A 21,805-nucleotide genomic window follows, 5' to 3' on the forward strand; every position below is an offset into this window, starting at 1 on the left:
CAATGAAGTTTGAAAGAGTGATCTTCAGTAAAATGGTTCTGAAATGTGATGCAGGAAGTGAGCACGGGGGAGCGAGTTCAACTTCTAAAGAGTATCTGGAAACTTTGCAGCTTATTCAGACCTTTGATCTGTCAACGTGAAATCTGTCTTCCACAGAAATCTTGCTTAAAAGTACAAAGCATTCATTAATAAGCTGAAATAAACAAAGACATACCAGTGCAGGTTGTACATTTATTTCATGTCCACTCTGTTAGAAGAAAGGCCTTGTATTCTTGCTCCTTCACAAACAGCTCATACAAAACAGTCACTTACAAAAATATACATTGATATTAGAACTGAAAACTTGAGATTCAGTGTTTAATTCAAATATACAATTTGCATATTAAGAAACTACAAAAAAAAAAGGTCAGAAAAGCTGGCTTCGATGGAGGCTAGAGAACCGGTAGAGCAAGAATCCAAAAGAAGGCACTGTCATTTTTCCAACTCCTCATAAAGCTTATTGAGCCTACATTCAACAACAATAAAAATCTGATTTTCATGAGTGCACAAAAGACGAAGAGGAAGGTCAAGGGCAAGTCTGTGAGAAGATACTTCTTCCTGTTGTTTACCCCTCCCTGTTTTACCCCATTGTCGACGCCCCCACTTTCTCTGTAAAAAAAAAAAAAAAACTCAAGCTAAAAACAGGAGAGCCCAGCTACTGCTACAGTACTACAAACCAGGCTTAGCTGACTTTGGAAAGATCATCAGGTTGAAAAGACAGTGGGGCCTGGGAGGTTTTTCTTTAAGACTAACCATCACTTTCCTAATCCTGAGTGAGGCTGAAAACCCAATTAAAAACAACAACTAAGGTCATTGCTTTTTGATTCCAACAGTAAGAATGTTCATGGTAAATGTGTCATTAAAAAGGCAGCCATTAACGACATACTTAATCCTTTACCATCTATATCACTTTCCTTGTCTTTCCCTTTCAAAGTTGACTCCTGCACTCTTTTCCTCACAGCCCTTCCTAATAGCCATCTCTTGGTACATCATTAATGTCCAGTACCTTTCTACAACAGTCCAGACACAGGCTTTTAAATTCTCCTATAAAATGTTCAGTTTCTCTCAATCTGGTCAAGATCCAGCTCTCCCCCCAGCTGGAAAATGTCCCTCTGTATCCCACAATCACCCTTCCAGAGGGTGCGTTTACCACCCACGATGCCTACAGGAGAGCCGGGCCGCGAGTCCACGCTACAAGCCGAGTCGCTATCCAGCTCCTCGTAGGATGAATCCTCTTCCTCGTCATCTCCTGCCACTTCCTGTCGGGACTCCAGTCCCAACTCGTACACAGCAGTGAAGTCTGAATCTGGTTGGCTGGAGGTGACCGCAGTGGGAGGGAGCAGGCTTGGTTGGCAGCCATCGGTGGCCGAGAATCCGGGGCAGCTCAAGCTCTGAAAAGTCTGAAGTTTCTGTATAGAGGAGACAAAGAGGGACAATAGATGTTGGTTTGTACATTTCAACTCATGTTCACTTTCTGGCTTTACTCTAATGAGGCTATTAAAGTAGAGGGGTTTGTCAGGGGGGATTTCAAGCTCAGGGGTTTCCATGTGTCAAGTTTCAAATTGGGTTTCTGCTGGCGTTCACTTTCTTCGACGGCATGTGAACTTGTAAACACGCAAGCACACGAGTACACACACAAGCCACTGAAGAACGTACACAAAACCTTCTGGCTTCAGAGAAAACAAAGCATTTGCAAACCACAAAAAGGTATCTTGTTTCAAACTGTGCTCTAGGCCTATTTAACACTGTGAAAGCCACTGTGAAACATGTGCAGCATGACTGGGAACCCAAACTTGTATAGAGGTTACAATGTTTTGTAGTTCTGCACTCTGGGGAGACTCAGGGAGAATCTATATGTGAACAATGTTTTTGCTCGAACACTTGACCTTTGAGAAATTTAATTCACTTAGAAGTTGTCTTTCATGCTCTCATTCGACCCCAAATTCCTCTCTGCAACAAAGAAAGGCAGTCGTGCAGCAGAGTGAAGGGGTTAATGATCTCTGGAGTGCCCCAGCAGCAGATGTCGGAGGCATGGAGGTGAATAGAGATGAGTTTTTTCTCTATAGAGCCTCGGCTTACATGACGGACACCTCTAATGTTTCCTAGTGTGTTAGGACATTGCTTTTCCTGTTACAATGAGCTTGGAGTCTCCCTTTCTTCAGTCTCACTTCAGTAGACTCACGTTTTTCCCTGCCATGCTTTAGCACAGCCCAAAAGAAAACTATAATGCAGGATTTTAGCTGTTGGAGTTACACTTTTGCTGGATTAACTTTACATGTAAACTGCTCAAATGCAGAATACCTCATCTGAGAAAGCTTGAAGTGCTCATGTGAGGAGTAGGAGGCCTTTTTGCTGTAGTTACCCCACTGGAGTGGAAAAGGGGATTTCGGAGACCTCGCTCTGTGTTCAACCCCCGGTATTACCCCACTACTAATTATCACAGCAGAGGAGGAGACGAGAGGAAAGGAGAAAGGAGGGGGAGAGGCAGCTTCCCGACAACATGCTTTCTATTAAATCTACCGAGGCTGACTGCCATTTGGGTGGGTGTGGCTGTAGGTTGGGGGAGCAGGGTTAGATTTCTGCTATGTACCCAGCTTTGCCATTTCTTTCCTGACTGCACAGGGACCCGTAAACACATTCAAGCACACTCCCTTTTACCACCTCTACTGCTAACACACCTAAGCCAAACAGAGCATTCCATTTGTCTTTAAAATGAACTGAAGTTATTAGTTGTACTGGACACTGGGGTTACAAAGATGACACACGCATATATAATCTGATAGCAGATAACATTCCCCATCTGACAGCTCGCCACACCCACTACGCCAAGGAAAAATCAACAAAGGGCCAAGGTGAAAGGGCTGTCAAGGATGAAAATGAGGCAGGGGACACAGGAGTGAACGGATACACGCTGACAGGAATGATAAGCATGACATGCGTCCCCAGAATTCACACCTGCCTTCATTGAAGGGGTTGAGGAATCTAGAGGCTAAATTATACCATGTTCCACTGACAACACACCCGAGTGACTTGTAATATGTTGACCCTTACAATCCTTAACCCCCACCCACCGAACCTCCAGCAGACTTTACAACAACCTTTTTTTATTAATTAAATTAATTAGATAGCCCATGTCTGTACCGTAAGGTTTGCTGTGATGAATATGCACGGACTACTTTTTTCTTTGCATGGACTGTATTACTCATCCACACACCTATAAAATGTAGTATGTATGGTGGCAAGTGAATGTAGGTGTGATAAGAACACCAGTCTCTGCTCAGAACAGAGACTTCTGTAGAGGTGTGCTCTTCTTTCGAGAATTGCTGTGACCAGAGGTAATGTAAAACTAACTCCATGTGTGCGTTTGTGTATCTGTGCGTGTATGTTTGATCACGATGCTTGATTTTCCTCTCTTCGCAGCTGGCATGACTAGAGGAAACATGCTCACTAGGCTCCATTACCAAAGCCTTGTTGATCCAACCCTGGCTAGGTCCTGAGGGTGACTGGCTGGGAACACACATCTTTGGGAAAAGGAAGGGAGGGGTAGAGGGATAAATTGATGGTACTTTCTAATAAGAGAACAGGAAAAGGACAATATTTCCATCCAAGGAGGTATGATGAAGGAAGATTCCAGTGTGTCATATGAATGATATGAGGGCACTGAAAGCAGGAATATATAGTCTGAGTACAGGTTTGTTATCAGTGCCTGCGGTTGTTGCTATAGTTTTTTTGCAGAATTTCAAGAGCATTTGAATGAATAATGAAGCAGGATGTGAAAAAAAGCAAGACTCTCTGGGCTCCCTAAAAACATCAGAGCACTGCCAAGCATTAAAACAGTGCATGTTATTAAAATATTTCTACGGTTCTATTTTGAGATTTGGTTTGTCCAGGGGTCATTTTTACTCTCTGGCTGTTCCACTACTTTCTCTGACCTTACGAAAGAACAAAGTCTTGTCGTGGGGAAAGCAAATCGGAGCTCTGTGCATCCAAATATCCCCGCTATTAAATCAGATTTGGTTGCTCTGCCTGCCTGATAGTAGACAGAGGGCAAAAGAGATGAAGCAGTACAGGGAATAAAAGATGGAAATACAGCACAGAAGCTGCAGAGAGGAAGCAAATGAACGGTGATGGGTCCAACCTTTGGATGGGCTGTTTACCCAACAGGGTAAATGAAATGATAAACCGAAGCCAGGCTTGCCAGAGCGTGGCACTAGGCAGCGTGACCGAACATGAGGAATGCCTCTTAGTGAACACCACTACCTGAGCTGGAAGGACGGAGGCCTGAGAGTACTTAGCCCTGAAGCTTCGGACCGAAGGAACCAGAAACTTAATTCAGCTTGATTTAATGCAGTCCCCGATCAGACTCAGAAATAGACAGGCTCTCTTGAACTTCCCCTTGGTCTAAGAACAAAAAGGTGTTTGTCTGTGTGGTGAGTGCATTTGGCCCAGGGTATAACTAAATGCAATAGAGGACAATTTGCAGCATCAAAGCAAGATAAAAAATAAGCTGATGCTGATTTATGTTTAATCAGTGGGAAGAAAGTGATACTAAACTCTTTGAAATGAGTCAAATCAAATAAATGTGAGTGTGCGTGCTTGTTCAACATTTCCAGCTAACCTGAGTCATCTTTGCCAGGTCCAGGGAGGGTCGCTGCTCCTGGGCATCTTCTGGTCTTCTTCGCTTCATACCAATCTTTTTGTCGTTCAGCACGCAGGGCTGGGACTTGCTCCGAGACAGACACCCAGTGCCCCTGGCTCTCAGGCCAGCTCGCCTCCCCAATTCTGGGGTGGAGTCTGGAGAGCTGACCTCCGACGCCTCCTCCCTCTGGAGCTCTGGCAGGCTGATCTGCTCGTGGGAGAGGGAGAGGGGCCTGAGGAAGTGGTGATTGTGGGAGTGGTGATGATGCAAGGAAGAAGAGGTAGGGGAGACTGGAGAGGCAGTAAATTGAGGTTGGAGAGGCAGTCGCTGGTTGAAGAATGGCAGATCCAGAGCTCCATCTGAGGGGTTTCTGGAGCGGGAGGGCAAACTGAAGCTGGAGCTACGCTGCATGGTGGGAAAATGACCGCTAGAGAACCCCCCTCCTCCTCGCACACTTCCTCCACTGTGGCACCTTCGTTTCTCCACCGTTGTCCACACTCGGGAGCCTTGGGGCCTCCAAGATGAGCGGAACCCACTGAGTTCATCCGAGAACGACAGGGAGCGACACTGACGCTTGCTTGGGGGTGCGGTGGGAGCTTGGCTGGTACCTGTAGTGGTGTAATGAGCAATGGTTGATGTGGTGTGGGAGTTGGGGGTGGTCATGCCGCTGTTGTCGAGGCTGAGATCTCTTATCAGACTGGTGATTGCTGTGGCGCTGCCTGGCTCTTTGGTCCAGTGCCAGCTCCCCGGCTCTGGCATCACATCCCATAGGCTCTCCAGACTGGCACCAGACTGGCAGGGAGTTCTCTGCTGGACTGCACAGCTTTGCCCGAGGTCCAGCCACCTATCTGCCTCTGCAATATTAAAAACATATAAACTAATATTAAACTCATTTATGTGTTATCTTATAAGTAATGATTTGCAAAATGTGCATTATGTTCATTACAGCATGATGAATTCTAGCTTAAAGAAAGACAAATATTGTCGGGAAGGAAGGAACATTTAATACCTAACCACACAGACACAAACAAACAAGCTTAAGGCAAGAGGGAATGGTTACTGTTAGGATAACATGGAGATTAGTGGGAGCGCCTTGGTAGCAGAGTGGTGACAGCATATGCTAACATCCTCGGTTCAATTCCAGCAGTGGGATCTTTGTTGCATGTCATACTCCCTCTCTCCCTCCCCGATTTCCAGTCTGTCTCTACACTTTCCTGTGTCCAGTAAAGACGAAAAAATGCCAAAGATCATCTTTAACATGGAGATTAGTTTCTGGTAATTGCAGCAGGGAAGAAACTCAACATACATTTAAAGTATTTTAGGGCAGTTAAGGAGCAAACAAATCAACAGGAAATCATGAGCTTTGTTGAATCTAAAAAACCCAAAAATGATGTCTTATGATAAATGACATGATTAAGCCTGGAGTACATAACACTGCAGCTGTTCAAACCAGTGCTGCTCATGTGTAAATGAACTGAAAGCTGACAGCAAGATGAAAAAAAGACAATTACATTTTCAATGCATTTTAAGACATTATTTTATTGTATGTTTGAAGAAGCTGGTTGTTTTTAATGAAAAATGTGTTACTGCTCATTATGGTAAACTGGTTTGAAGTGAAACAAAGTTGTAATGGCACCATACTCTTAGCGTTAGAATCAAGTTCATGTCTCCATTATATTCAGGGTTAGTTACGGTAAAACAAAAACAAAAATGTCTTCGGTAAAAATTCTACATCACCAATGAAATCTGACTGTTCCTCAGTACAAAGCAAGTCATTCCCACTAATCTTATAGACACTGTTTCTGACGTATCCTTTGGACAAGCAACACCCACACTCCTGACTTTCTAAAAACCTGGACCTGCAAGACTGCGGTTTCTAAAAAACCTGAGCTACATATAAGAATACAATAAGAATCAGCCAGTGAAACAGTTGGCAAGGCAGTCCCACTAGTCAAGTGGTCAGCAGGATATGCTTTGAAAAGCAGTATGACTTGCCAGCTGTCTCACCATCCGCACAAAAGAGTCTATCACACAGTTGTAGGAGATAATACACCTACAGTGAAGTGCCATAGTGGCTTGAGCTACTAAGCCAAGTGGTTCAGTCATGAATCTATTAAAGCTTTTTGGCAAAAAATGGCCTTTTGCTGAGCCAAAATCCTGTCCTTTTGGATGCTTGTCTCGAATTTTGGCATGCTCTCTCACAGACTGGTGGACGGAAATCATTGTTTTGGGCGGACAAACAATGTAAGGGGGCTACAGTGACGACCTGACAGGAATGTTAGGAAAACAACTTGACAAAGGGAGAAAGGGATGAACTTCAAAAGGCCACCCTTTGAAAGCTAGAGACAAAGTGCTGGGTGAACTAACAAGACATGCTGCACAGTGTTAATGTCAACATTAACAGTGAAAACAAAACGCCACGCTCCTCCCTGTGATGTCACCACATCCACGTCCCACCCAAAAAGAAAAAGAGGATAGCGAGTGATAGCGTGGGGCTTGAATTTACAGTAGCATGTCTTTTAACACAGGGGGCAATTACTGCAACACTAACAGAGCCAAAGAGAAATTGTTGACATAGGCAACAGCATATTCAATTACAGTTAACTCCCATGAGAGTGGTGTGCAACGTTGTGTGGAGGCAGGTGCACCCTAATCATGAGAGGGAGATGAGTGACTGGCAGAGAAAGGGAGAAGTGAGAAATCGAGTGGATAAACAATGAGACGGTTATAGTGGGGGTCGCAGATTTTGATTGGCTGAATTTATCAAGGGATTAAAAAGGCAATCCATGATGCTATTACATTTTTATTTATTTTTTTTAGATTATTTTTTTGGGGCTTTTCCCTTTATTATAGAGTGACAGGAAAGGGGGAGAGAGATGGGGGATGACACGCAGCAAAGGGCAGTAGGTCTGATTCAAACCCGCGCTGCTGCAGGACTCAGCCAACAACGCATGCTCTACTGGGGGAGCTAGAGGCCGCCCTGCTATTACATTTTTTTAATTATGTTATGACAAAGGATCCCACCATTATTAGTGTCCAGCTCTTGAGTGACTCGGGAAGACAGAAAGATGGGAAATTTTGGGAAGCAAAGAAGGAAAGACATATATGGAGATAACCCACCCACAGTCCCACAGGAGAGGAGGGTGGTCCCTCTGCTCATGGTGTGGAGCTCATGCTGTGGAAGACAGGCACACAGGGAGACAAAATAAACAATAAAGTGCAGGACAAAAGTAAAGTTTATCATCAAACCATAATCAAATGAGAAGATTGATTTCATCTCTGCACATTTAATACCCCTGTAGGTCCAGACAGTGGTGAGAATAACTAAAGCAAAGCACATTTACTTAAGTGCAATTCTTTATTTGATAATTACAAGTTACTTTGCATATCGTCACCTTCCTAAAATAATTGCCCAAGTAATTTTTTCAGGTTTTTCAGAAAACACAAAAAATAAAACGGCCTAAGTCACATGCTTGACATAGGCAATTTTACTAAAGGTGTAGAATCACATGACCTGTTCAACTGAGGATGTAGGCAATTTTACCAGAGGTGGCCTGCACCATGAGGAGATGATTTAGGCAAAGAAATCATTTTTGTTAAGTCATTTTTTCAGGTTTTTCGGAAAACACAAAAATATAAACGGCCTAAGTCACATGCTTGACATAGGCAATTATACTAAAAGGTGTAGAATCACATGACCTGCTCAACTGAGGATGTAGGCAATTTTACCAGAGGTGGCCTGCACCACGAGGAGATGATTTAGGCAACAAAATCATTTTTGTTAAAAAATGACTTAGGCAATTATTTTAGGAAGGTGACGATATTCAAATTTTATAAATCCTATAATGAGCACATAAAAACCAATGGTTAAAATAGCTCCACCTCAACCAGATACAACTTTGAAATGATTGCATAAAAGCTGCCTTAATCAATATCTTTATAGTAACAATATGCGGTGGCCACCGGGAGCCGGCCACTTTGAGCTTAATTTAGTTTCTTCAGAAACCTGTGTGACATCACGGAGACTACGTCCATATCTTACAGTCGATGAGGTCACCTGAAAACATTTTTGGTTGTGTGGTGCGCTTCTTGCAGCGCTTTTTCTAAATTTTATGCATGTGTTGTCAAATTGCAAATTATGTTTCTTCATTGGCTTGTGTTGTGTTCTGTTTGCGTGTTTTCTTAATTTGCAGTGCGCTAAGCTCTCATGGCCACCGTAAGAACAGATCAAATGACCGTGTTTAACTTTCATTTATCTGGTGGACAGAAACACAAATCCAATCTGTAGGCTACGGTTTGGTGTTTTAGTGAACTTGTTAGCAGTTATTGGAGTTTAGCGTGTTTCAGAGTACTTTTATACTGCCATACTTCTGCAATAAGGCAATGTTAGAAAAAAGCTAAAAACATGAGAAACAGTTAATCTATGCTAGCTCTCACGAACATGGCTTTATTATGTGTAACACAATAAGCATGTTTCTTCACTAATGCCATGCTATCTTTGTAAGTGTTAAGTGTGTCCAGACTCAGTTTGATCCAAATTTAGGCTACCTCAACTTTTAAGATGTTGCTGGAAAATAATTCTACCCTGTAGAAAGCCATATAACAAACTTCACACCACGCCTGTTTCATACTCTTTTTATAAAGAAGTAATGACATTTAGGGAGGATCAAACAGTTTTGTCTACAGACGCCGATTTTCTAATCAGACACCTATCCTCTTTCACAGTTCATTTCTTGCAACAGGGTGGTGGCTCTGTGCACAAAGGACAAAAGGGAATGCCATGATATATTGCTCTGACTCACCTGTAGGTTATCACCACAACAAAAAATACAAGGCATATAATCCAAAATAAAGGCTATTATGTTGCAGAAGATGATTAAATGAAACAATTAGTACACTAAAACTTAGGCCTTTGACTTTGTTAACTTGAGTTTAAGGTTATATTAAGCTAGCTCAACGGACAACTTAATTGTCCAAAAGCCTTCATATATTGACTGATTTAGTTTACAGCTAAGAAGATGAAGAAGAGAGAAAATATTTTAGCTTACTTTTCTGTCAAATTAAAAATAAGCCTTCCAATTACTCCAAAACCATCAAGTTTACATGTTAACATACTATATTGTCAAACCTAGCTTTTCCACTGGACAACACTTCCAAGATGCTAACGTCTATGCATTGGGCCCAGTGGTTAGCAAAATACTTGTTTCTTAACCCACAATATCTTGTTCTGTTTCCTGCCTAATACATGTTAAATACTCAACATTCAAACTATTACAATTGGCTTTGAGTTCTAAGATGTTTTGGGGTTCATCTTTTACTTTTGACTGAGCTACGTTAGGCTAGCTTTTACCTCCTGTTGAGCCAACATTGAGCTAAATTCATCCTGGACCTGGTACTGAATGCACAAAGAGTAAATTGATGTGGATCTTCTCATCCAACTGCGGGTAAGACAGCCAATAAAGTATAAAAAAAAGCTCAGTCTTCATTTCACTGTGACATCAATGACAGCTAAAGACAGCTAAAGATAAAACATTGTGCAAGTGATAAAACTTTGTGCGAGTGTACGCAACTAAATGGGGCATCTGTGCATGCACTGATGTAATATAATCACTGACCTATTTATTTTGCTGACTACTGCCTATCATGTGACACACTCTGCAGATCCTTAACTGCAACAATAGTTAACAACTGGTTTGCTTTGTGTGAAACTCAATAGGTTAAGTTTCTCTCACCAGCCGTCTATCGGTGTTCTTGGACCTTACATCATTGACACCCTTCTTCTTTTCCAGTGTTTTCACGAAAATGATCACCATGGTAACACACAGCTCTGCTCCAGTCTGTTCGGATGCAGGAGAAGGCTACAGGCAGCCATCTTAGATGAGGATGGAGGGCAGATAGTGCATTTGGGCAAAACAGACGACCGGTTGCGACGTCCCATCTGCAGAGCTGCGCTTAAGTGCTGATGTCAATGGTGGATGTGGAGGTAGGAGGGTATCTCTCACACTTCAGCCGATCCCTGTGTTGACGGAAAGAGATGAGTAAAATAAGGAAAATATAAATACAGAAGAAAAAACAAAAAAATTGCAACACAGAAAATTGCAACACAGCTATTTTCTAATTTGCCACACTGAGTCCACAGGTACAAAATAATCCAGCTTTTGGGTGTGTCCGGCTGACAAGACGAGCAAAGAGATGGGCCGAAACACCACTCAGGTAAGCATAGCCTAAAGCAGTGGTAGGCAGAGAGCGGTCAGTCGGCCAAAACATTTGTCCCTGACTTTGAGTTTTTTGTTTCATATTTTAAATTAATACTTTTAAACAACATTTCATGAATCTACTGAAGACAACAATCTAATAGAAGGCTTGTAGAATAGAAGAGATGTACATCCCTATAAGTATTTATCATCCAATACTGACCCTATGTGAGGAGAAGCATGCAAACTTCAGTTACAGTCCCTTGTTCTGTGCCAGGCTGTGAACAGTGCACAGTGCTCAGCTGAAGTCTAATAACACAAGATAAATAACGCACATAAATAATATAATCCACTTCATTTTATGGTTTTATCCACCATGTGTTTGCTTATTGTTACTTTACTTGAACTTCATTCACAGATTCTGGATTCTTCAATGAGGTAGAAGAAGAATTTTTAACTAAGTAAATTACCTCTTTTGTTCGTAGTTTCACTGCTGACATAGTTGAGAAAAAGAAGAGCCGATTGTGTTTTTGCATTCAACATTGACCATACTGACACTTATAGCAACTTAACCACTCCGTTCTCCATATAGCTACACGCCTAAAGCTACAGTCTTTGTAAACAAAACATGCTGCCATATGCTAAAAAATGTCCTTACCCTTGTAAATAATAGAAAATTTGGCATGTCAACATTATCCACAGAACATATGGGAATCTAAACATGCTGTAACAGAAAGCTAATCCGGGAAAAGGCATCACTCACAGCACATGATTACAGATGTGGCTAAGAAGCATGAATAGAAAAGGAACATATATATATGGAGCTGCGGTTGCCTCATCGACTGCCTGCACCCGCAGATGGTAAAGCACAGACCGTAGCTGCTGCAGTAAACACAAACTCTCAAAACACTTGGGAGTTATAGGTTAGGCAGATGGTCCATATGCTGAATATGCCTAGTCATGTCTTCTCTAACACTCTGATGTTACTTAACGCAATGGAAGGATCTAGGTAAAAGATGGGCAGGTCCAGTTACGCTTTCTGTATCCTTAAAAAAAAAAGAGCTTTGAGCTTCTCTCCTTTATTAGCCAACCACCAAACACACTGACAGCATCCAATTAGAGAGTACCAGTATGGTTTAGTTCCACCCACAATCAACTGTTGGATAATGGCAGCTTTCTGCCGTGGAGCAACACATATTATGTTATCCTGCACTTGTAACATGTGGTGTTACGTTTAGTGAGGAGTGAGGGTGGTTGCACTTATACAGTATAACGTGCTTCAGAGAGAAGGATGCAAGTGTGCACTGGGTAATAAATGAGTTTTGTGGGAGAGTGACATGTGCAAAGAAGAAAAAAGGGACACATCATAAAAGAAAAGATGGGCAGGTTGTTTGACAGGGATTTGATAAAAGAAATGTATCAGTCTAGTCTTCACTATGTCATATCTATCGCTTCCATTTTCTCCAGCTCAATGACTACATAAAGACTATAAATGTTTCATGTAGGCCTGCCCCAAACAGACTGCCATATGACTCCCATTATCTCCATTTATCCTGGACAGTCAGTGGAGCACAACTAGGCCAGGCAAGAAGGGCTGTTGCTGGTGGTGGGAGTCAGAGGAGAAGGGAATGTTCTTCTTGATTAGTTTTACAGATTACTTTACTGATTAGGACTGACACTGAGTAATGGGCGCGGCAATGTAGCAGGGTTTGTGTGAATGTGTAAGTTAGACAGAGTGGAAGCTGAGGAGCATGACGTTCATGTTACAGTGTGCTGTTTAACTGAAGTGTGACGTGTTCCATCGGGGCTGAAGCGGCACCTCGACAGTGAGAATAAGTATGTGTGTATGTCTACGCTAACCTGCATTGGTGTGCATTTGTGGTGTGTAGTGATGGCAAGTGGGGTCATGGGAGAGGGCAGAACAAGTGTGAATTCAACCCTTGAGCCATGCTTAACTAATGAACCGGCTCCTCATGATGGGGAAACCAGAGCTAAATGGAGAGAGAACTGTAGAGCACTTGTGTGGCGCCTCTATTGATTAGATCACATTTTCAGTCTTTTTGTTGGCTACATCTCACTGTTGCTGTCATACTAAAGAAAATCCAGGAAGAGATCAGTTTGCAGGACACCTCACCTTCAAGTACTCACCAATACCGTACACAAATCATTTCTCATATCTCAAATGAAGCATGTAATTTTCAGGACAGCTGGCACATTTTCCTGCCTCAAGCAAATGTCTACCGAGATGTTATGTCAAATCTGGTCTCTGTAATTGAGCAGTTGTCATATCACTTTTGATTTGAACTAAACTGAATAAAAGCTTCATCAATAAATGGAAAATATGAAATGGTCTGGGCCTATAAAACATACATTTGACCTCCATAGTGGACTCAAATCTAATGGCAATTCAAGTCAGATCTGTGTACTCAGGAGTGCAAACAGCAGCTCTTGGCTCACAATAGCCAATGACTCAGGAGGGCACTAGAAAGGGCAGCTAAGATAATATGGCTTTTTGCCCAGGCTGTGATTTGTACAGGCAGATGAAAAGAAGCCTATTTGGGGGCCCCTAAAGTTCTGTGACGGGGTGTTTGGTGTCCATCACCAGTTGGCTCTGGTTACTGCATACTTGTGCGGAGCGCGTCTGGTGTCAAGACTTTGATCGGTGGCTGCAGCTAAAAGAAACCAACTCATTTCATACTAATGAAACAATGGGATCTGAACACACTACAGAAACTCTGCATGGGTGATGCAAGTAAAACACCCTGTGCATATCAGATTCTTATTTTTTTAAAGAAAAAAAGGTTAATGATAAACTGAAATTTGAGATTTTTTTTGAGTTTTCTCTATTCAGACTGGCATTGCAAGAACACATTTTATGGTGCAAGAAGCTGTATGTTGACATCTGTTTTATGTAGTGTATATACTGTAGCCATGGGAAACAAACTTAAAAACATCAAAAAGAAAAGTTTTGCACAGTCAGGTTTTTTGTAGTTGTGGGGTGAATAAAAGTAAGAGCCATTCTTTTGTGAAAGTCTGCGGTGTGGATGGTTAATTCAGGGTGAACACACAGCCACCCCTCTCTCATATAATGAGGACGGGGTCGTAAAAATGGTCCTAGGAAAGTCAAGACATACCACTGAATCCTCTAGCCATCACCCTAGTACCCAGTGGCAGGGGAACACTGGCCAAAAACAACACACCATCAAACCAATAAGATCTTCAGAAGTGCATAAACAATGAAGAGCTCATTCAGTCAAACTTTATGCATTGTCAGTAGTCAGGTTCTGGCCTCCTGTTGCAAATTCCCCTGAACGTTTCTCCAACGACAGTGACCATTAATCTCTGCATAAATACAGCCCGCACTCAAAGTTAGGGCTGGGCGATATGAAGAAAATCAAATATCACGATATTTTTGACCAAATACCTCAATATCGATACAGCAACGATATTGTAGTGTTGACTATTGGTGCTTTCACAAAATATTTACCCAATGACATTTTTGATAAATAACCATCAGTAATGTGGATATAATGACTAAGTGGGTAAAGGCAAATAATATAACAGTTACAACTGTCTGGTAAGTTCAGAAAATTACATAACTTTACGGTAATGCAGCCTTTAAAACCAGGAAAAGACAACACTTATGCCATATTACGATATCCAAAATCTAGGACGATATCTAGTCTCATATCACGATATAATATCGATATATTGCCCAGCTCTACTCAAAGTCCATGCTTAATTAGCAATTTTAAAAAATTCATTCGCCTTTTTACTTTAAAATAGGAGCAGTTACCTTATGACAATAGCAATAGAGAATTACCCTTTCTCAAGAGTCAACCTAAGAGTCCAGTTAATACAGCTGTTCTTCGAACTGCTTAGTTGGCAGGAAGACCAGTATAAGACACATATGCAAGCACACTTCCCTTTGCAGCATATGGGTTGCGCTTCCATTGTGGTCACATGCTGCTGCTGATTTGGGTGTGGAACACAGTGACTTTATTACCTAATACATGAAGAGAGACAACCACATGTGATATCCTCAAAGCATTGTTACACAGAGTTCATATAAAATGCCTTATTGACCACTCCTGCTTTCAAAAAAGAACACAATAAACCAGTGCAACAAACATCCCATCCCATCATGATTTCACATCCACATGTATAGTAAGTAAGCTGCCTCATAAAGTAAGTAGTGACTTGGTACTATATTTACTTATATGTGGTAGCTTTAAGATAAGGCTAACATTGTTGCATTTACTGCCAGAGAGCAGATTAGTAATGTACAACATGTAATGTCAAATTATCTAGTCACACCAGCAAGCATTAAAAGGATTTTTTAAAAGTTAAATCAATTCAAGATTTTTAATAGATATTTCTTTGGGCTAGTTTCTTTCTGACTTCCTTTAAGTCGTTAACAGTTTCTAGGAATTTAAAAAAGGTAGCCATAGCAACCAAACACAAAACCGAGGATAACAGTGACAACTGTTTTTATGAAAAATGCAGACATCACCCAGACAGTAGAATAATATCTGAACAGCTCATCATTTCTTTATCAGTGTGTCTGTTTGTTATAGGAAACTGGACTATTGAACAAGGCCAGTTTTCTAAGCTGCAGCCCGGTGACATGCAATCTGCAAACACAACACAGCTTCTCTATTTAGGAAGCCTGACATTTATTTGGGGGTCGACCCCTGTGTCTCAGACCAGGACTTATTTAACTGAAATCGTAAGAAGCTTGACAGGCGTAGGATCAGGTGTTTCAGTTTGAGTAAAGGGGTGTATGGGGCCTCTTGCCCCCCGGAGTGACCCTCGCATGCCACTACTCTCCATACATCAGGTACCCCACTAATTACACTACCCCCCCTCGATCAATCCCTGCCTTTCCGCCTGTGGTTTCTTCCATTATCCATGAGTGCCTGTTCTGTACACACTAACCAGAGCCCTAATCCATCAGGGATACATTACATGGGAGCCTCCAGCACTGCTAGCAATTCCCTGCAATTTCTCTGCTCTAGAGGCGACCACTCCTATGTTGTGTAAGCAAGTGATGTTATACAGATTGTCACTACCAATAAACTAATAAAAATGACATTGCTGTGGTTACATAATACCATGTTGACGATGTGGAGGTGTATTACGGGTAAGTTTAGTATGGGTGGGAAAACGAAAACTGTATGAGCAGCATTCCACCGGTCCATTCATTCATTCATGAAGGGGCTCAGCTCACCATATGGACCCTCTGACTGCTCAGCATAGAGTGTAGTAGAGGCGTAAAACAGATGCATTGGTTCAGAATTTGAAAGCCAACTGGTGGTGTGTCATTTGGGGTGTTTTCACTGTTTACATAGCTAATAATAGTGTAAAATGAAAAATGGGAGATCTCCATTCTGCAGGGTCAGAGAGGAGGAATGAGTGTTGTCAAGAAGTTGTTGAAAACATAAATTTTAACTTTTTTTTACATTTTTCATTTATAGAGTGGTTATACTCATGGGAAGGATTGTAATCAAATTATATCAAATCAAACTGTGATCAGAATGTGTGATGTAATCTAATCATTGCTAAAAAAAGACTACAGCACATCAAATTGCTGTTGGATTGAATTGTTAAACCCCTAATGTGCAGTGATACGGTCCATATGCTGAGCAACAAAAAAGTAGCAACAGAAACCTTTTTGAACCCATATTTTTAGTTTTACTGGGTAATAAATTGGATTAGCAGTGACATTTTGCTCACAAACACACAAACTATAGATTGGCTTAAAAGTCTCTATTGCAATTATGTTAGATCTCCATCTGCATCTACTTCCTGACATTCTTCAGTGAATCAGCTGATCTGCTGCCAGTAAGATAATTGGTTGAAAATATTGCTGGTGTTCATCCTTGTGCAGTTGTTTGGAATGACTTGCAGGTGTATGTTAAACATGCTGACAGACTCAAACACAACTACTTAGAACCAAGAACCAATTAGAATATACTGCAGACGCCTACAGATGGGACTTATGACAGATGTAGCCATGATAATTAGCCTTCTTTGTGCAAGCAGGATTGTCAGGACACATTGGCCATGTTTTCAAGCTTAGCCTCGCACAAAAGCCACTTTTGGAACCCTTGTGTTGTCTTCCCATCAACCTTGCTTTTTCCAACGTTTTAAATTGTTAAATTTTTCTTCTGCACATTTTCAGTGCTTATTTCTACGTCCCATATTTTCTGATATAAAACAAAAATTGAAAATGGGTCAATTTGACCCAAAGTCAATACAAGGGTTAAGTGTCAGGTTTGTATTAGGAAAAGCTGTTGCAGTGAACTGTAAAAGTCCTATAACTTTGAGGGGATGCTTACATTTTGTCACAACTGTGGAAAACAGCTTCTAAAAATACAGGCTGTCTGTGCCAAACACTTACAGAAGCTTTCATTTCTCTTTTTTCTCAGGATGCAATTGGGGGATTACTTCACGAGACTGGATCTACAGAAAAGCTACCTCCACACAACATGATTCAGTCAGGAGCTGACATTTTGAGAAGTCAACCCAAAGCTGCTCAGAAAAATAATAATAATAATAATAATAATAATAATAATAATAATAATAATAATAATAATAATAATAATAATAATAATAATAATAGATGGAGATAAAACTAAGACCCAGAGGGTAAAAAGTCACTTATTTTAGAGTCAAAAAGCAACAGCAGAGACAACTTCTTTTTTTCTTCCTTTAACATAAATTGATTCCACACTATCTCCACATAGGAAAACCACAGTGGGTGTGTTGATGGGAGCCTTCCTATTGCATCCCAGAATGCTTTTCATCTCTAAGTAGAGTCTGGTGCCTGTCCTGGGGGGTTGGGGAGTGCTTCTCTGGTGTATGTGAGAATGGGTCTTTTCTTTTCTTTTCAGTTGCAGGCCTTTGGCTCTGTAGGCGTCGAGACGCCAGACTAACAAATCTATCATGTTAATGAGGAAGGAATATACAAAATGAGCAATACGGAGTATACTGACAACATGACATAATAAAGTATGCGTTTTTAACTCCCTGAAGCAAAATGGTATGAGTTTCAATGTGTCCAAAGAAGCAGCAGTTATGACTGCAGGTCACAGAGAAGAAAGGGAAGCTTCTTAAATGAATAGAGAGTGGCATAGAGGCGCACAAACAGGCATGTCGAACTATCCTTTTCTGGTAGCTTTGCATAATGCCTGGGGCCAGACAACAAGTAAAAGAAAGAGAGCCAAAGTATAAGTGGAACTGAAAAAAGTGAAGCAAAAAAAAACTTGAGAGTGAAATACACAAAAAATCATACACAAGAGAGTCAAAAACAGAGAAACTGACAGTGTGGAGAGTGGCAGTGTGTGTGCATATATATATATATATATATTGTGTGTGTGTGTGTGTGTGTGTGTGTGTGTGTGTGTGTATGGATTGAGGAAGAGTTGAACACACAGACGGAGAATGAACCAGTGGCTCGCTCAGCACACAGCTGCCTACAGACAGAATGGAGCTCTAATAGGGCCTTTCGCCTGCAACACAAAGGCCTTGCAAATGTGTGCGTCTTGAGCACATACTGGAGTGCAGAGCGATCCCCTTTAAAAACCCACCAACCTTAATTGCTCCCATAAATAATGTATAAAGTGTGTCTAAAAACAACTCTACAGTCCAACAATGCCAGAGCTGTTGTCATCGAGTACAATTGCAGTGCATAAAGTTGTGCTTCACTATAACCATTAAAAGTAAAAAGTGATTACCAGTAATTGTGATGAGAATGTGTTACTTCCTCTTTAGTCAGATATTGAGCTGGGTTTCAAACCTCTTTTGAACAAATGTTTCTGTAACACCATGCCATTGGATGTTTGATCAGAATATCTTTTTTAACATGGTCCATAATCAGTTATTTCCAGATTCAAATAATGGTTTTGCTAAATTTTAGACTATTTACTTAAAAAGGTTCTTGCATTGCTGGTTTGTTTTATTACAGTATTAAAACACCAATGCAATTGAAGTTAGCTCATTTGATTACATTAAAAAAAAGATTTTATAGAAAACAGAGGTTTATATTTGTCAAAGGTATCAAAAGGTATTGGCACCACCAGTATAGAACATTTTCCACCCAGCCCTCATCAGATAAAATCAACAGCTACAGTAAACAAAAATTTGCAGGTTCACATGGTACATTTTTTTGTTCACACCAAGCTGTAACATTCCAGCAGTGGTTTATTTATTTATTTATTTTTTAAATCAAAGCCAGGTGTAGCCATCATAATCTTTCCAAAACTGGATGGCACATCAGAAATACTCTAACCTGACCAGTGTTTGTGAGGCATTTAAACACATCCCCTTTTGTAATTAGACACTAGAGCTGACTTGTAATTAAATCTTTTAGTTTACCTGCTTCACTTCCAACCTGAACTTCAGCTACACCTTGAATTTCAGAGAGCATTATCTGAATGGGATTCTTGAGAAAAATAGTAATTTCCTGTTTAGTTAACCAAACTAGCCAGCCATCCCTGTCCTGTGAGTAATGGCAACTGCTGCCATAGTGGCAATAAGAAACATTTCCTGGTATTTTCAATAAGGGGACCCTGATACCAAACCAGTTCTTCGCGATATTGTGTTTATAGTGTCCACAAATCAACTTACGGCCGTGCAATATTTGAGAGGGCAAAACATAAGCACCAACAGTTCCCTCCTCACCCACAGATGAAAGGAAACACTGACAAATAAGTTTAGTGCTTCGCTGCCATTGTGCTCCATATTCCGAATGCCTTTCATTTGGATCTAAAAGGCAATACATTTGTTTCAAAATGAGTATGCACCCTGTGCTGTGATTTAGGCAGATATCCAGCCACACATACATATAAAAGACTATTGACTTTATTATTTATGTTCTTATCAGTATCTTATCAGTTATCTCATTAACACAGGTTCAGTGTGATAAATGTGTAATAGCATAAATTCAGTGTGTATGACTCATGTAGTCACAACAATGGACTACAAAGAGTGTATTTTCATTGGAATCCAAGGAAGCAGCCTTATATCTTTGCTCTGAAAACAAAATTGAGGAGGAACCGTTCACCATAGTTCAGGATAAACTATGCACACAAAAGAAAATCAGTAATTACATATTCCTATCTCAAGAAGAAACAAAAATCTATAAATGTGTGGTGGAGATAGGCAACCATGCCTCATGAGTCAAAGCACTCAAGCTGCTTTTAATCTCTTCCCACAGGTTGTGGTAAGGAGCCATATGTCAATATGAGCTGCCACACTGCCTCTCTCCACCTACACAGGTATATTTGACAACAGCCTGGGCTTTATTACCATGGTTGATAGATGGGAGGGGGTTGCTGGCTCACAGAGCTTGGTTAACGTGTGCACCCTCTCTAAAGCAGGTTATTAAGCAGCTACTTTTTATGCAGCAACAGGTTAGACTGGGCGAGCAAAACCACACTCTACAGCTGATTTAGTCCAGAAACGTTGTAATAACTAAGCCGGAGGCAATACTGTTACATCCACAGAGTGCTACACGCCACAATATGCACGTTCTTGTGCCCAATCTGATTTAAAGGTAGCAGAGATTGAGTGACAATATGCAATTATATGTAATACAACAACAAAGACAAGACCATTTTCTTTTTTGTTTTGTGCCCCACAGTAACCTAACAATGTTGTCATCTAACGTCAGTCCCAAAGGAAACCCAGTAAGAGTATGAGTAAGTTAAACTCCACAGCAGTGGAAGAAGAAACAGGATGCTGAAGCCTAAACACGGTTATACTGATCATGTAGCTGAACAAATGCCCTACTACCTGGCCAGCAGCGGCTCTCTCGAAGTTAGGTCATCTTCAACAAAGGCAAAGCAGGAACAAATCACAAAAGTTTGTCGCACTTGCAGCCGCCAGTTCCGCGTCGCCAGCGCAGGACTGAGCCAGACTGCAAGCAGCTGAGCGCTCACTGCTGCTTTCAGTCTTCAGCACTGATCGTAACAATATCCGTGTACAGACAAACCATATGGACGGGGGGAGAGCGGAAGACGAGTGACCGAGTTGCAAACTGGTTTAAATACGGGAGTGCGAAGTTACTGTACAGTTAATTCCTTAAAGTTTAATTATTAACTAAAAACAACAAAACGTTTAAGTGCGTGACAACACACAGCTCAGCGCTTTATTTAAAACAAACATCCCGCACCCCTTTCGAGTTGGTATGTTCCCCTGCGGTCCTCCCTCAGGCATTTACAATACTCGTGTGGTACTTTGTATTACTATGCCATGCTTTTCATTGATGTTAATTAAGCATATAGGCGTTGTTGTCATCTCAGTACTACAAAGAAAGCCACATTTACACTAATTAGCCAACCAACAAAGTTGCTTCTTTGCCTCTTTGGTCGTTATTCGTCTCGGTTGTAGCCAGCCTAAACAATGACCCAAACATGTATCGAAAAAGTTAAACATCGATAAAAAAAAAAATAACGGACTTTAAAGTCTCAACGAACTTAATATATCATGCTGGAATGTAACCACGGTAGTAAATCATCAAAGGGCAGAGTGTGAAAAGGGCTGAAATGCCTCGAAAGAGGAAATCTTTCCCACTTCCACGTTGGCTCTCATGCAATGGAAAACTTCAATGCTACATGGAGAAGTAATTCAATCAATCCAAGAAAAATCCTATTACGAGGACTTCAAACGTGTTTCCAGGGAGATGGAGTGAAAAAAACATAAATATTTGCAGTATCACACTTGAGAGGTTAAAATGAAAGCCTGGTATTCATGCTGGTAGGACAGCCATGTGGGCTATGGCATCAAGTCTAAAACCCTTGTAGGTATTATGAGTGGAATAAAAGTGTAGTTTAGGGCATGTGTGCCAACCAAGAAGCTATGAAAAATGCTGACGGTGGTTAATGTTCTCTACAGTTCAGTTCAAACCAGCAAGATCCACAGTTTTATT

At 41.2% G+C, this 21,805-nt stretch overlaps 1 protein-coding gene across 3 annotated transcripts; it reads right to left on the reverse strand.

The window, feature by feature from the left end:
- Positions 1-211: 211 nt before the first annotated feature.
- LOC120548372 (protein FAM53B-like) lies at positions 212-20,833 on the reverse strand. 3 transcript variants are annotated; one of them, XM_039784620.1, is made up of 5 exons: positions 20,671-20,833; positions 10,441-10,694; positions 7,799-7,853; positions 4,658-5,532; positions 212-1,448 (listed from the first exon to the last, which is right to left on the reverse strand). In XM_039784620.1, the coding sequence occupies exons 2-5, from the start codon at positions 10,489-10,491 to the stop codon at positions 1,095-1,097; spliced, it is 1,335 nt and encodes a 444-aa protein (XP_039640554.1). In that variant the 5' UTR covers positions 10,492-10,694; positions 20,671-20,833; the 3' UTR covers positions 212-1,094. The 3 variants fall into 3 exon arrangements, with proteins under 3 accessions (XP_039640554.1, XP_039640552.1, XP_039640555.1); XM_039784618.1 differs by having other exon boundaries at positions 10,411-10,694; XM_039784621.1 differs by lacking the exon at positions 7,799-7,853 and having other exon boundaries at positions 10,411-10,694; positions 20,671-20,832.
- Between the last annotated feature and the right edge of the window lie 972 nt (positions 20,834-21,805).

This window comes from Perca fluviatilis, chromosome 19, assembly GCF_010015445.1.
Source record: "Perca fluviatilis chromosome 19, GENO_Pfluv_1.0, whole genome shotgun sequence".
Lineage (NCBI taxonomy): Eukaryota > Metazoa > Chordata > Actinopteri > Perciformes > Percidae > Perca > Perca fluviatilis.

Excerpts from the sequence above, each read along its gene's own strand:
- LOC120548372 (XM_039784618.1), bottom strand. The coding sequence starts at position 10,491 with ATGGTGATCATTTTCGTGAAAACACTGGAAAAGAAGAAGGGTGTCAAT. Across the intron at positions 7,854-10,410 it reads AGAACACCGATAGACGGCTG|CATGAGCTCCACACCATGAG; the intron begins GTGAGAGAAACT and ends TGTCTTCCACAG. Across the intron at positions 1,449-4,657 it reads ACCTGGCAAAGATGACTCAG|AAACTTCAGACTTTTCAGAG; the intron begins GTTAGCTGGAAA and ends TCCTCTATACAG.